General features: G+C 46.3%; 1 protein-coding gene across 1 annotated transcript in view; it reads right to left on the bottom strand.

The window, feature by feature from the left end:
• The window catches only part of LOC137429953 (uncharacterized), a 45,363-nt gene extending 31,104 nt beyond the window's left edge, over positions 1–14,259 (bottom strand). The window contains exons 1-5 of the mRNA XM_078769290.1: positions 13,091–14,259; positions 12,838–12,966; positions 10,468–10,631; positions 10,269–10,337; positions 2,818–2,979 (exon numbers count right to left, since the gene is read on the bottom strand). Coding sequence (XP_078625416.1) covers positions 2,818–2,979; positions 10,269–10,337; positions 10,468–10,631; positions 12,838–12,865 — 423 coding nt within the window. The 5' untranslated portion in view covers positions 12,866–12,966; positions 13,091–14,259. The remainder of the gene's footprint in view (positions 1–2,817; positions 2,980–10,268; positions 10,338–10,467; positions 10,632–12,837; positions 12,967–13,090) is intronic.
• Between the last annotated feature and the right edge of the window lie 2,014 nt (positions 14,260–16,273).

Here is a 16,273-nt window from a genome sequence, read left to right as displayed (position 1 = left end):
CAACCATAAGTTGCAAACCATTGGCTGGACAGGTTTGGTGGGCCAAACCATCATTTATATTATTATGACTAGCGCAGAACCCACACTACGGGCGCTCTTGTTCCACACATGCAACACTACGGGCGCTCTTGTTCTCCCCTCTGACGCATCCCTTTATTTTGGTAGTGTATAGGCAACAGACCACTGCCTCAATCGCTCCCAAAAATAAAATAAAAATAACCCGAGTTTACATACATGAAGCAAAAGCATGCATACTACTTATGTGCAAACATAATGCATCGTGATTTATATATAGAGTAGACAATTCCAACTCCCCCCACCCCCCTTCCCACACCAAGGAAGAAAATTGCAAGATGGGTGAAATATATATATTTTTAACTTGATGGAATCAAACTAAATTTGCACAGGTGCAACTTCAGGGTGCCCTCATTAATCTCTGAAAGTTTCAGCTTCCTCGGTCAAATCCTCTCCCAGGCTTAGATGAAACATACAACATACTTTCTCTCCATTATATATAGACAAGGAATGGTACTCAGTATTGTCGGAAAACGCGTAATCTCTCCTAATCCCACCCTGTCTCCTGCTCCCTCCACCCCATGCCCACCCCTTCCCTCCAAACCCCCACCCCTTCACATCCCTCCCTCCTCATCCCACAACACACCCCTCCCTCTGGACATCCCCTCCCAGAGAGGGTGGGGGAGAGAAAGAGGTGGGAGCGAGAGAGGTGTGGGAGGGAGAGAGAGAGGGGGAAAGAAGAGAGAGGGAGAGGAGAGAGAGAAGGGAGGAATCAGTTGGTGCCTGGAGGGAGAGAATGGGGGGGGGGGGGGGGGAGGGAGATGAGGAGGAAGAAGAGGAAGATCCCACTCCTTATCCACCCTCTTCCAACCCCTCCCTCTTACCATCCTCTCACCTCCACCCCCTTTACCCCCCCCCCCCCCTCTGGACTCCCAGTTCCCCTCCCAGAGAGGGGGACAGTAAAGATGTGGGAGTGAGAGAGAGAGGTGGGAGAAATATAGAGAGAGGGTGGGGGGAAGAAGTGAGAGAGAGGAGGGTTGGAGGAAAGAGAGAGAGAGAGGAGGGTTGGAGGAAAGAGAGAGAAAGAGGAGGGTTGGAGGAAAGAGAGAGAGAGAGGAGGGTTGGAGGAAAGAGAGAGAGGGAGAGGGAGGGAAGGGGAGGGAAGAGAGGACGAGAATTAAGATTAAAATGGAGGGGAGACTTAAGACGGCAATGCAGAATGAAGGCTGAAGGGTGCCAGCCTTGCTCACATAAATGTACCCTGGACACACTGACAGCATACCGCTGAGAGTATACATACAAAACACCATCAAAAGGACAGGTTTTTTTCATGAAAGACTTCAAATATTAATCACAAGTATCACATGTTCCAATGGAGTGACCCCCTATCCTATGGAGGTATGAATTAAGACGACAGTGTAGAATGAGGGATGACAGCCTTGCTTACATAAATACACCTGGTTGTAGCGGTTACCGCTGGATGCACACAATCGCCTTGCACCGGCCAGAACACGGCCAGACGCGCCTCTCCCGGGCATGCCCGGACTCACTGTTCCCGGGCACGCCCGAACCTCCCGGGCACGCCCGGTCTCGTCTTTCCCGGGCATGCCCGCTCTCGCCTTTCCAGGGCTCGCCCAGAGCGTCCGGGCATGCCCGCTATCGCCTTTTCAGGGCTCGCCCAGAGCGTCCGGGCATGCCCGCTATCGCCTTTCCAGGGCTCGCCCAGAGCGTCCGGGCATGCCCGCTATCGCCTTTCCAGGGCTCGTCCAGAGCGCCCGGGCACGCCCAGCCTCGACTTGCCAGGCCGCAGCCAAACACGCCCGGGCAGGTCCAGACTCGCCTTTCCAAGGCTCGCCCTTGACACCCGGGCATGCCCGGTATAGCTTTTGCCGGGCAAACTTCCCGACATAAATGTGTATATATATTGCTGCCCGAAAAACGGGCTGGTCAGAATACCTGAGCTGTTTTGTTTCAATAAAGCAACTAGGACGAATTCCGTCTTTGGTCGCGTCAATTCTTTCGACTCGCGTTGGAGCGCAGTTCCTTCATGGTTATAATAATCACTGTTTCTCTTTTTTTTTGCAGATTTCACTCCAGATTTCGACAGATATTTAGTCCAGAAGATGCAATCCTCAAATGTGAAAGCATATTTCAATTATATACTTTCATTAGTCCATGAGAGGTGATCGCGGAAAATCACATCACATTAAGTCACTCGAAGCTCCTAATTTGAAAACTATAGCACCTACAAAAGCAATGTATAGAACGATTCGTAGGTATGAAGATGAGACATTCGATGTTGTGAGTGAGGAAAGTGAAAAAATTAATTTGAGCACTTAATCATGTGGAAATTGTTGCAGCCTGTTCCAAGGCAAGGAATTTTGGAGTCGGCTGTAAAAGCACAAGACCCCTGCGAGGGATAGCGGACTGACCAAGGCTAAAGCCTGTTTTTCTTTCAATTAAATAAAGCCGTTAATTTTCTTCAAAACAGGTGCCTTAACACACCCAAACACCCAGTTTCCATTCATGCACTCCCTCGGAGTTCAAGAAGTACCATGCAAAGATTGGGGCCGCTAGGTTTCATGGTTTTGGAGTTATAGAGGAGACACACACACACACACGCACACACACTAACTGACTGATGAACGGACACACATTTCCATTCATTATTCGAAGATTTATCCCAGCTTTGATTACCATATGCTGCTTTGATTCGACTATTTTATACTGACGTCCTTGAGATTCCTGTAAAAGAACACGTAATGAACATATAAATGAAAAAGACAACATTTCTCACACCACCTTGTTGAGGCAGCAAGACGCAATGCCTTGTAGGAGTTCATTGGTTTTTTCCACCTCCAGGCCAGCGACAATCCGTGAGGGTCGTGCCGACGATGGCTCTCCTGTTACAATCGCCAGCATGTCGATAGCTTTTTGTAGGAAAGCCACTTTTGCTTCTCTCTCCTGGAGAAAAATGGAAGCCCATGCAAAAAACACTTGAATCGGACTTTATTCAATGCACGAAAACAGGTCACGACCTTTGTCAGTGGAAAAAGGCCAACCAGCCCTTTCCGCAGATAGTTTATTGAAGTCGGAAGATTGATCCTTTGAACTGATATTCAAATTCAGATGGTGTGATAAACACAAATTATAGGTATGAGGTCAAGATCATAACATAGCATATTCTAACAGTCAAAAAAGGAGATTCAAACTGGCAGAGCAATGGGTTAGACCAGGGGTCGGCAACCTATGGTTTATCTGGCTCTTCTGCGATCCCAATGTAGCTCGCGGAGCCTCAAAGTTTATCGTTGCAAATACACACACGAAAATCAAATAAACAGGCCTAACACTTAATTCAATGTACAACAAGCGTTACGCCTAGGTCCCCCGTCGGTGAAGTGATGTGAGTTGACAAAGTGGAAGACACAGAAAACATGCTATGATATGATATTTCGCTCACAAGGTTCAGACGTACATGGAGGCGGCCATCTTGGATTTTCAATCTTTCGATTTAAATTTTCAATAGCGTTCTTCCTTATGCCTAGATACACCCACACACCAGATTAGAAGTTGGTACTTCGCTTATTTTTCAAGATATTCCGCTCACAAGGTTCAGACATACATGGCGGCGGCCATCTTGGATTTTGAAGTGGCGACCCAATTTTCAATAGCGTTCTTCCTTATGCCTAGATACACCTAAACACCAGATTAGAAGTTGGTACTTTGCTTATTTTTCAAGATATTACGCTCACAAGGTTCAGACATATATATGGTGGCGGCCATCTTGGATTTTGACGTGGCGACCCAATTTTCAAAAGCGTTCTTCCTTATGCCGAGATACACCCACACACCAAATTAGAAGTTGGTACTTCGCTTATTTTTCAAGATATTCATCTCACAAGGTTCAGACATACATGGCGGCGGCCATCTTGGATTTTGACGTGGCGACCCAATTTTAAACAGCGTTCTTCCTTGTGCCCAGATACAGCCACACACCAGATTAGAAGTTGGTACTTCGCTTATTTTTCGAGATATTACGCTCACAAGGTTGACATATATATGGTGGCGGCCATCTTGGATTTTGACGTGGCGACCCAATTTTCAAAAGCGTTCTTCCTTATGCCGAGATACACCCACACACCAAATTAGAAGTTGGTACTTCGCTTATGTTTCATGACATTCATCTCACAAGGTTCAGACGTACATGGCATCAGACATACATGGCGGCGGCCATCTTGGATTTTGACGTGGCGACCCAATTTTAAACAGCGTCCTTCCTTGTGCCTAGATACACCCACACACCAGATTAGAAGTTGGTACTTCGCTTATTTTTCAAGATATTTCGCTCACAAGCTTCAAACATATATATGGTGGTGGCCATCTTGGATTTTGACGTGGCGACCCAATTTTCAATAGCGTTCTTCCTTATGCCTAGATACACCCACACACCAGATTAGAAGTTGGTACTTCGCTTATTTTTCAAGATATGCAGGTTACAAGGTTCAGACATACATGGCATCAGACATACATGGCGGCGGCCATCTTGGATTTTGACGTGGGTTGCACCCACACACCAAATTCGAATGCGGTCCTTCGCTTACGCACGCACGCCCGCACGCACGCATGCCGCACGCACACACGCACGCCCGCACGCACGCACGCACAGACGGATGGACGGACGGACTAACAGACACACGGACGGAGGGGAAAGCCATAGTCCCCTTTCGCTCCGCTGAGCGACGGGGGACAAAAAGGCAATGGAAGTAGAATTGAAACTTTTTTTTTTTTTTTCAGAATTACACTTCTGCAAATTACACCCCAGATCTATGCTTTGTTAATTGTGTGTTTAAATTTTATGATTGGCTCTTTGTACACCAAATGCTCAAGGTTTTAATTTTGTTTGGCTATTCCGACACCCAGGGATAGACTGTTTAGCACTCCCATCTGAGCACATAACTCATGGTGCTGAAGACCTGTGTTAAAATCCCCTTGTGTTAATATGTCAATTGTCTACAAATGTCTTTGTAGTACATGCTTCATCGACAGTGCCTTCAGAAAGTATTCAGACCCTTTGACTTTTTTCACATTTTGTTGTGTTACAGCCTGATTTTAAAATTGATGAAATAGAGATTTTTTGCAACGAATCTGCGCATAATACCCCATAATGTCAAAGTGGATATTTTTTACAAAATAATTAAAAATGAAAATACAAAAATATCTCATTTACATAAGTATTCAACTCCCTGAGTCAATATTTCGTAGAAACGTCTTTGGCAGCGATTACAACTTTGAGTCTTCTTGGGTATGTCTGTATCAACTTTGCACATCTGGATTTGGGGAGTTTCTCCCATTCTTCCTTGCAGATTTGCTCAAGCTCTGTCAAGTTGGATGGGGAGCATCGGTGAACAGCAATCTTCAAGTCTTTCCACAGATTCTCAATGGGATTCAAATCTGAGCTTTGGCTAGGCTACTCAAGAACCTCATGTTCTTGTTCTGAATCCATACAGTGTTGCTTTTGTTGTATGCTTGGGGTCTTTGTCCTATTGGAACATAAATCTTTGCCGCAGTCTAAGGCCTTTTGCACTCTGAAGTAAGTTCTCCTCAAAGATTTGCCTATATATGGCTCCATTCATTGTTCCCTCTATCCTTACAAGTCTTCCAGTCACTGCCACTGAAAAGCATCCCCATAGCATGATGCTGCCACCACCATGCTTCATGGTAAGGATGGTGTTAGGTGGGTGAGTGTGTGCTATGTTTCCACCAGACATAGTGCTTTGCATTCAGGCCAAAGAGTTCAGTTTTTATCTCATCAGACCACGGAATATTTTGCCTCCTGCTCTCAGAGTCTTTCACATGCCCTTTTGCAAACTCCAGGCGTGCTGTCATTAGCCTTTTTCTAGGTGTGTCTTCCGTCTGACCACTCTCCCATAAAGCCTAGATTTGTGAAGTGCTGCAGAGACTGTTGGCCTTCCGGGCGGTTCTCCCATCTCTGCCAAAGAACTCTGTAGTTCTGTCAGAATGGTCATTGGGTTCTTGGTGCCCTCCCTGGCCAAGATCCTCCTTGCCCGGTTGCTCAGTTTGGTCAGACGGCCAGCTCTAGGAAGAGTCTGGGTAGTTCCATATTCTCTCCATTTCCTAATGATGGAGATCAATCTGCTCTTGGTAACTTTCCACACTCTAGAAATTGTTTTATACCCTTCCCCAGATCTATGCCTCCTCACATTTCTAACTCGGAGGTCTATGGACAGTTGCTTGAACTTCATGGTCGAGTTTCTGCTCTGACATGCACCGTAAACTGTGGGACCTTATATAGAAAGGTGTGTTTCTTTATAAATCATGTCTAATCAATTGAATTGGCCACAGATGGACTCCAATTAAGTTGTAGAGACATCTCAAGGATGATCAAAGGAAATTGGATGCACCTGAGCTCAATTTGGAGTGTCATTGCACAGGGATTGAATTGGCATTTCAGATTGACTCAAGGCATTTAAGGTTTTCATTTTTAATTATTTTGTACAAATTTATATAAAGACATTCCACTGTGACATTATGGGGTATTGTGTAGATCAGTGAAAAAAAAAATCTCAATTTAATCCTTTTTAAATGCAGGCTGCAACAACAAAATATGAAAAAGTCAAGGGGTGTGAATACTTTCTGAAGGCACTGTAAACGATGTCTCCTACTGTGATTGTCCTGCACGGGCTTACAGGATGGCATAAAAGTATGCACACTTGCCTCAGAGCTGTCTAGCCTGAGTTTGAATCCCAACCCAGCTATGAGCTGTCTTCCTGGTGTTTCACAAGCAGGGTGATTCATCAATGTGAGTGCCGTCCCTCGGATGGATATTAAACTGGGTGTTTCGTCTGGGAGCATTCGTTGGTGGACGTCAAAGATCCCATGGTGTCCTTCGCGAAGAGTAGGTCAGCTATCACCAGCACCTTTAACAAATTCCAAATTCCTGCCCAAACCTAAAGGGGGCACCCAATCAGCAGCATTGCCGCGCCTTCAGCAATTATGCAAACCACTAGTCACTGGCTGCATATAGAATGAATTACACCTAGGTCCCCCGTCGGTGAAGTGATGTGAGTTGACAAAGTGGAAGACAAGGCGGCCATGTTGGATTTTGACGTGGCGACCCAATTTTCAATAGCGTTCTCCCTTATGCCTAGATACACCCACACACCAGATCAGAAGTTGGTACTTCGCTTATTTTTCAAGATATTCCGCTCACAAGTTTCAGACATACATGGCGGCGGCCATCTTGGATTTTGATGTGGGTTGCACCTACACACCAAATTAGAATTCGGTCCTTCGCTTACGCACGCACGCACGCACGTATGCACGCACGCACGCCCGCACGCAGGGGAAAACCATAGTCCCCCTTTCGCTTCGCGGTGCGACGGGGGACAAAAAATGAATGGGCCTGAATATGATGTGTGCACAAGTAGAGTACCTCCATGAGCTGTAAATCACTAAAATAAAATTAAAACATTAACATGTTACCTCCGATGCATTAACATGTTACCCCACGCTCAAGTCAAGCAGCTCATGCAGGTGTTCCTCAAGAAAACCTCACATGCTCACTTTTCCAAAGTCCAGGCTGGTAGCCCACCCACGTTAATTCATCTCTTTGTTCTCCCGATTGTGGAGTCGTCTCCTTGTGTCTGTTGCCCAGTCTTGTCTTGTCCTCCTCACACAGTGTGCTCACTCATGCACATCCATGGCCTCTTCTACACAAAGGGACATCCACGACCTCTTCTACCGTCCACCATGCTAATAATCAGATTTCATCTTATAGAGAAAATCCTTTTGTGTGACAGTACTGTAATAAAGTTCCAATTTCCTCAGGTTCAATATACTGCCCAATTAGAGCCCTTCCTGGTAGATGACCAGGATCCCAATAACACCACAAATGGTGACTCCTCCAAAGGGATGTCACATCATTGAAGTCATTTTTTCCCATGATGAAGCTGAGTTTATGGGTCATCACTTTGCAATTGCAGACATGTCAGTGGCATCTCTGTCTTCTACCACCTCCTTTCTGATCTTGCACCCTCTTATCTTTCAGTGCTTTGTCATCATTGTCCCCCTTCCCCTGCCCTCTCCCCAGGTTTTTGCAGGGCACACACGTTCCAACATTTACCCCCTTCTGGTGAATCTACCTAAATCCAGAATCACTGCTCACCCACCTGCGATATCAAGTTCCTCTTTGACATCATTCGTCCCTTTAGGTCTTCAATACAGCTGTTCACCACCATCTCAAATCGTCCCCAATCCAAGACCATGTTCTTTTCTACCATCTTTGACTGGCCACAATAGTGGCCGACACGCACAGGTTGACCAGCCACAATAGTTGGCGACACGCATAGGTCGATCAGCCACAATAGTGGCCGACACGCACAGGTTGACCAGCCACAATAGTGGCTAACACGCATAGGTCGACTGGCCACGTTAGTGGCTAACACACACAGGTTGATCAGCCACAATAGTGGCCAACACGCATAGGTCGACCGCCACGTTAGTGGCTAACACGCACAGGTTGATCAGCCACAATAGTGGCCGACACGCATAGGTCGACAAGTCACGTCAGTGGCTAACACGCATAGGTTGATCAGCCACAATAGTGGCGAACACGCATAGGTCGACCACCATGTTAGTGGGTAACACGCACAGGTTGACCAGCCACAATAGTGGCCGACACGCATAGGTCGACCACCATGTTAGTGGCTAACACGCACAGGTTGACCAGTCACGTCAGTGGCTAACACGCACAGGTTGACCAGCCACAATAGTGGCCGACACGCATAGGTCGACTGGCCACGTTAGTGGCTAACACACACAGGTTGATCAGCCACAATAGTGGCCGACAAGCGCAGGTCGACCGGCCACGTCAGTGGCTAACATGCACAGGTTGATCAGCCACAATAGTGGCCGACAAGCGCAGGTCGACCGGCCACGTTAGTGGCTAACACGCACAGGTTGATCAGCCACAATAGTGGCCGACATGCGCAGGTCGACCGGCCACGTTAGTGGCTAACACGCACAGGTTGACCAGCCACAATAGTGGCCAACACACATAGGTCAACCGGCCACGTTAGTGGCTAACACGTACAGGTTGATCAGCCACAATAGTGGCCGACACTCATAGGTCGACAAGCCACGTTAGTGGCTAACACGCACAGATTGATCAGCCACAATAGTGGCCGACACACATAGGTCGACAAGCCACGTTAGTGGCTAACACGCACAGATTGATCAGCCACAATAGTGGCCGACACGCATAGGTCGACCAGCCACGTCAGTGGCTAACATGCACAGGCTGACCAGCCACGTCAGTGGCTAACACGCATAGGTCGACCAGCCACGTCAGTGGCTAACACGCATAGGTCGAACAGCCACGTCAGTGGCTAACATGCACAGGTTGACCAGCCACGTCAGTGGCTAACACGCATAGGTCGAACAGCCACGTCAGTGGCTAACATGCACAGGTTGACCAGCCACGTCAGTGGCTAACACGCATAGGTCGAACAGCCACGTCAGTGGCTAACACGCATAGGTCGACCGGCCACGTTAGTGGCTAACATGCACAGGTTGACCAGCCACGTCAGTGGCTAACACGCATAGGTCGAACAGCCACGTCAGTGGCTAACATGCACAGGTTGACCGGCCACGTCAGTGGCTAACACGCATAGGTCGAACAGCCACGTCAGTGGCTAACATGCACAGGTTGACCGGCCACGTCAGTGGCTAACACGCATAGGTCGAACAGCCACGTCAGTGGCTAACATGCACAGGTTGACCAGCCACGTCAGTGGCTAACACGCATAGGTCGAACAGCCACGTCAGTGGCTAACACGCATAGGTCGACCGGCCACGTTAGTGGCTAACATGCACAGGTTGATCAGCCACAATAGTGGCCGACAAGCGCAGGTCGACCGGCCACGATAGTGGTCCTACCAAATATGGTCATTATATGGGAATATGATTGTAATTGGCGGAGAAAAGCCAATGACAAAATTGCATTTTTGGGTTGCTAACCAGTAAATCCAGCACTTCATGGGTTAAGACTAAGGGCAATAAACAAGCGATTGCTAAAGGATCATTGAAAACCTGTTAACGATGGTCCATGTGATGACGTCATGGCCACGAGAGAAAAAAATGTATCAAAGTGAAAACCCATTTTCCAGTTACCGTATGATAACTAGAGCTTCCCCAACATCCCGATGAAACACCAGTGGGAAACTCAAACGCACCTTCACATTGTCAGAGATCATCTCCGTTTCGCTATAAAGACCCTTCATAAAGCCGGTTGTCCGAATGACCTGCAGAAAGGGGAAATTGAGATTTTAGAGGCAATAACAGGTGTTTTGAACATTTGGAGGGAGGTTATAGGTTATACTTATAGCCCTGCAGGGTGGAGATCGATTGTTGCCCAAAGCTACAGAGCCGTACCTCGGTGAAAACGTCGTGTAGGAATCCGAATGGAGGTCTCCCCAGGAGCTTGTCCGTCAGTCTTGGCTTCCGGATCACCTTTCCCAGGGTGTCCTGCGTCCGGCGGATGACACTGCCGTCCATGACTCCGGGACAACTCAAGGTCTCCTCCAGTAAGCCCACACCTTGAATACGTCACAAAACGAAGTAGCCAATCTATAAATGACTGCGAATCCAATTTACCTTCCCGGGATGTTCGCACATGGATGAGACGTCCGAGAAGATTGCAGAGACCTGGATCTGCTTCAGAGATGTCCGGGAAAAAGGTTGTTTCTGATGTCCCAATTCGTCGCTAATCACACGTTAACGTCGCTGAAGTCGATATAGACTTGCTCGAGTGTACAAATAAAGTTTGCAGATACTTATGCTGTAACTGTAACACGGGACAGCAGATCCGTGAAGGCCGCATCCCAGAATGCAGCGCGCCGCGACTTACGTTGCCCTGGTACCGATGACGCGCCGCTATGGCGGCCGGAAAAGGCCGCAGCGCTATTAGTATTACTAAAAGGGAGACGTTCGTTCGTACTCCCATATCAAGTCTCGCTCGAGTTCAGGGAAATACCCTCGACTTCACGAGCAAATGATGCTTGTGCCCCTACAAAGTTTAGTCGTGCACATTTCCCGACCGGTTGTCTGTATACTTTCATTAATTAATCTCTCTTATTGTTTAGCTTCCGTTGCCATGTGAACCCAGCGCATGGACGAAGGTTGCACCCAAACCTGCCAATCATTGATTAACGTAGTGATCCACTTTCAGGGAGAAGCATCGAAACCCCAATTCCAAAGGATGGTCAAGATGTCCTTGCTACATGTTACAAAAGCAGGTGAACCTATTTATATGTCCTGGAACACCTTGCAAAGTCACCCCCTCGAAATATGTGGTGCTTTGCAATGCAGCACCACCGACCCCTATTTCTCTATTTAAGCCTGTGTTATGACTAGCTAAGGGGTAAGGTGTTCTAGTTACCCTGCACTCATGAAGCGAAAAGCGAGGTTAGGCATTCGGTTGTGTCTGCATCTTACTATAATTCACCGAATGTCTGTCTGTCTGTCTGTCTGCCCATCCGTCCGTCCATCCGTCCGAAGGTAAAAACTGCTGAACCGATCGCAACGATATTTTGGGTGGGGAATCCTGGGATCTCCTGGAGTAAAATAGGCTATATTGTTTTTCCAATTTCAGCTTTGGCCTCCAGCATTTTCAGGTTTGGACTCCCGCATAACGTTATTTCCCTGGGTGCTGCACAAACGGCTGCACGATTGCTGCACCGATCGGACTCGGTGACCTCGGGCAAAGACCTTTTATAAGGACATGGGTTGAATCCCTGCTTGAGAGGATGCCAACCCCCTCCCCGCCATCACGGTCGTCTCTCCAACTCACAATTCCACGAGATATGCAGAAAGGACGACCCAAAACCAATTATATTCTTTTTGATTTGTATATAAACATCATTAAAAGTAAATAATGACCCCGGCCAAAGTTCAAACGACGTGGGTTTAATCTCTACATGAGAGAATTGCACATAGCTATTTGGGTGATGTATAAGCTAACAGATCGCTGTCTCCATCGATCTTGCAAAGGCCATAACACCTATCGGCTCAAAATCCTTTTAACTGTTGACTTGGGTAGTTTTTACAATGAAGGAAACATTAACAATGTTGTTAAAACTTTATTTTGTGATTAATTTGTGATTGGAGTTATGTTGTTTGGAATGAAAAAAGTGATATCGAGTTCAAGTAAATGACGACATGCCGTGATGGTTTCTACTTTCGAAACGTGAACTTCGCGGATTGCCATATGCAGATTCGCCACGGACCCACGATCGATGTTTCTATACATGAACGTACCCGTTTGTTTACGAACAGGTACGTTTTTCATGGAAGTCCTTCACGAACTTGCTGTCCATGTCTGACGTGCGACTGAGGGTGCTACAGGAATGTGGTATTTATTGGTTTCATGCTTTAGCATTCGCCGTATCTGCATTGCCTGTTTGCTGCTGGCCTCCCACCCGTGCGTAGCACGGGTATTTCACTAGTTTTTAAAATACATTTTCTCTGCAACCGTTGGTCCGATTGACACGAAATGTTACCATATGAGCACCTCTTAATGCAGAATTTATTAATAATTATGACGTCATAGGTCACGCGGTACGGACGCCATCTCGGAAAAACGTTACACCTCTATATCTCTGACACTGCTCGATGGAAAAAATTGAAACGTGGCTCATTGTAAAGAACTCCGCATGGGAAATTAGTGTTGTTAATGATGACGTCATAATTCGACAGGGCCAAGAGAAAAAAATGTATCAAAGTGAAAACCCATTTGCCAGTTACCGTATGATAACTGGAGCTTCCCCAACATCCCGATGAAACACCAGTGGGAAGCTCAAATGCACTTTCACATTGTCCGAGATCATCTCCGTTTCGCTAAAGACCCTTCATAAAGCCGGTTGTCCGAATGACCTGCAGAAAGGGGAAATGGAGATTTTAGAGGCAATAACAGGTGTTTTGAACATTTGGAGGGAGGTTATAGGTTATAGCCCTGCAGGGTGGAGATCGATTGTTACCCAAACCTACGGAGCCGTACCTCGGTAAAAACGTCGTGTAGGAATCGGAATGGAGGTCTCCCCAGGAGCTTGTCGGTCAGTCTTGGCTTCCGGATCACCTTTCCCAGGGAGTCCTGCGTGCGACAAGGGGTTCGATAGGGTGTCCTGACAGGGACAACGCTTAGTCTGATCAGTTTGAAATTGATTGATCATGATCTGCACAATTATATTAGAGAATATAAATTGATGATGTCATCGCTCACGTGGTCTGGCAGCCATATTGGATCAAAGAAAAAAATATCCTTCAAAAACAAGTTGGCTCGTACTAACATGACTGCGCAGGGCAAGTATTCGATGAATACCATATAGTCTAAGTCTGTTATATCTCTGGCAGCTGGGTTAGGTGATCTATGAACTCTAGTTTAAGCCTGTGTTACGACTCCGTCTGGAGTTTGAACCACTGACCTCGTAAACTCAAAGGACACCCTCCAACCATGACACAACCAAGCCAGGTTAATAGGGAGATATGAGTCGGTTGTCGAGTTTTCACTTTGGTTCAGCACTACTGGGGAAGAAAACCACCATCTCCAGCAGGATTTCTTTTCACACGTTTTACTGGCCACCTACCACGTGATCAGTCTATGCAGATAGTCTCTTAAAAGTGATGTTATGGTTCAGAAAAAATATTCAAGGTTTGTGTTTTCTATTCAGGTAACCAAAAACTGTGGGATTTGTGCAGAGAGTGTACACACAAAATATTGTCATATAACATAGGATAGCAGCTTCTGCACTGTAACTATCATCAGGAGGTTCCCACGTTTCATGTGAACGGCCTTCTTCGGATACAAAGGACAACAAACAAATAAGCTTTTGGGGTTTGGGGAAAACAGTCACACTGCAGCGTTAACCAGGTAATCCAGCAATATCAAGAACGACACCTGATATATTAGTCTTAGTCAGGTTCACGATGTTTTTTTCGTTCAAATTTTTTGGAGATTAGCAAAACTATACATTTTTGGAATATTCAGAGCATGAGGAATCCAAAAATTAATGTTTACATTTGCGTAGACACCTTTGCGAAAATGACACAGGACAGTGATGAAGATCTGTAAAAGCATATTCCTGAACAGTATAGACCTCGTAGATCCTGTGTATAGGACTTATAGTTCAATCTGATACTACCTATAACTTCCTATAACAACCTATAACTTCAAAGGACTTGCAATATCATCTATTATGTAATACAGTTATATCACAAATATAAAGACAATGGTTTTCAATTACCTTTGTTTGTTGCTTTTCTATAATCCTGAGCACTATTTTGAGGCCTTTATTGGATTCCTTGACCCAGAAAACATAGGATTAGCATATTTAATTAAGTCTCTAGGTTGACTAGAAGCCGAGATCGCGCAAAATATGTATTTTATGGCGGCCATTTTCAAAATCCAAAATGGCGGCCATGCAGGTGTCTGTGCAAATGCCAACATTGATTTTCAGATTCTCCATGCTCTGACGATTCCAAAAATGTACAGGTTTGCTAATCCCAAAATTTTGAACGAAATTATATTTGTTAACATAGTGAACCTGACAATATGATGACGGAAACATCTACATTGTATATAACAAGGAAACGAAAACATGTTTTAGGGCTACACACTTATTTATTTTTTAAAGTTTTAAACGTTTTTTTATTGTTAAATTTTGATAGATGAAAATGTACCAGAAAACAGAAGACCGTGGGCCAAATTTCAGCTCTCGAGGACATATGGAACCGAGAAAACGAACGCCTCAAAGATTTGAAACGGGACAAACAAAGTTCAGATGAAGTTAAATAAAAGCGTGTAATAAAAAGAGCAACAAGGGGTTGGGGTCCTCTGCATTGTAACAAGGGGTTGATGTCCTCTCTGCATCGCAACAAGCAGTTGATGTCCTCTGCATTGTAACAAGGGGTTGGTGTCTTCTCTCTATTGTAACAAGGGGTTGGTGTCCTCTCTATTCTACCAAGGGGTTGGTGTCCTCTCTCTATTATAACAAGGGGTTGGTGTCCCCTCTGTATTCCAACAAGGGGTTGGTGTCCTCTCTCCATTCTAACAAGGGGTTGGTGTCCTCTCTGTCTATTCCAACAAAGGGTTGATGTACTCTCCCAATGCTACAAAGGGGTTGGTGTCCTCTCTGCATTGTAACAAGGGGTTGGTGTCCTCTCTGCATTGAATAACAAGGGGTTGGTGTCCTCTCTGCATTGTAACAAGGGGTTGGTGTCCTTTCAGCATTGCAACAAGGGGTTGGTGTCCTTTCAGCATTGCAACAAGGGGTTGGTGTCCTCTCTGCATTGTAACAAGTGGTTGGTGTCCTCTCTGCATTGCAACAAGGGATTGATGTCCTCTCTGCATTGTAACAAGGGGTTGGTGTCCTTTCTGTCTATTCCAACAAAGGGTTGATGGACTCTCCCAATGCTAACAAGGGGGTGGTGTCCTCTCTGCATTGCAACAAGGGGTTGGTGTCCTCTCTGCATTGTAGCAAGGGGTTGGTGTCCTCTCTGCATTGCAACAAGGGGTTGATGTCCTCTCTGCATTGTAGCAAGGGGTTGGTGTCCTCTCTGCATTGTAGCAAGGGGTTGGTGTCCTCTCTGCATTGTAACAAGGGGTTGGTGTCCTCTCTGCATTGCAACAAGGGGTTGATGTCCTCTCTGCATTGTAACAAGGGGTTGGTGTCCCCTCTGCATTGCAACAAGGGGTTGATGTCCTCTCTGCATTGTAACAAGGGGTTGGTGTCCTCTGCATTGTAACAAGGGGTTGGTGTCCGCTGCATTGTAACAAGGGGTTGGTGTCCTCTCTCTCTCTATTGTAACAAGGGGTTGGCGTCCTCTCTCTATTGTAACAAGGGGTTGGTGTCCACTCTATTGTAACAAGGGGTTGGTGTCCTCTCTCTATTGTAACAAGGGGTTGGTGTCCTCTCTCTATTGTAACAAGGGGTTGGTGTCCTCTCTCTATTGTAACAAGGGGTTGGTGTCCTCTCTCTATTGTAAGGGGTTGGTGTCCTCTGTATTCCAACAAGGGGTTGGAGTCCTTTCTGCATTCGAACAAGGGGTTGGTGTCCTCTCGCTCTATTCTACCTCCATCACCAAAGGTGAATGGAGGTTGTGTTTTCACCCATCCGTTTGTTTATGAACAGGGTATCTCAAAAACTTATGGAAGGATTCGGATGAAACTTGGTGGATTGGTTGG

The sequence above is a fragment of the Myxine glutinosa genome, unplaced genomic scaffold (genome assembly GCF_964187855.1).
Source record: "Myxine glutinosa unplaced genomic scaffold, kmMyxGlut1.1 SCAFFOLD_1996, whole genome shotgun sequence".
NCBI classification, from domain to species: Eukaryota; Metazoa; Chordata; class Myxini; order Myxiniformes; family Myxinidae; genus Myxine; species Myxine glutinosa.
Note: the sequence above shows the minus strand (reverse complement) of the source record. Positions and strands in the feature narration are given on the sequence as shown.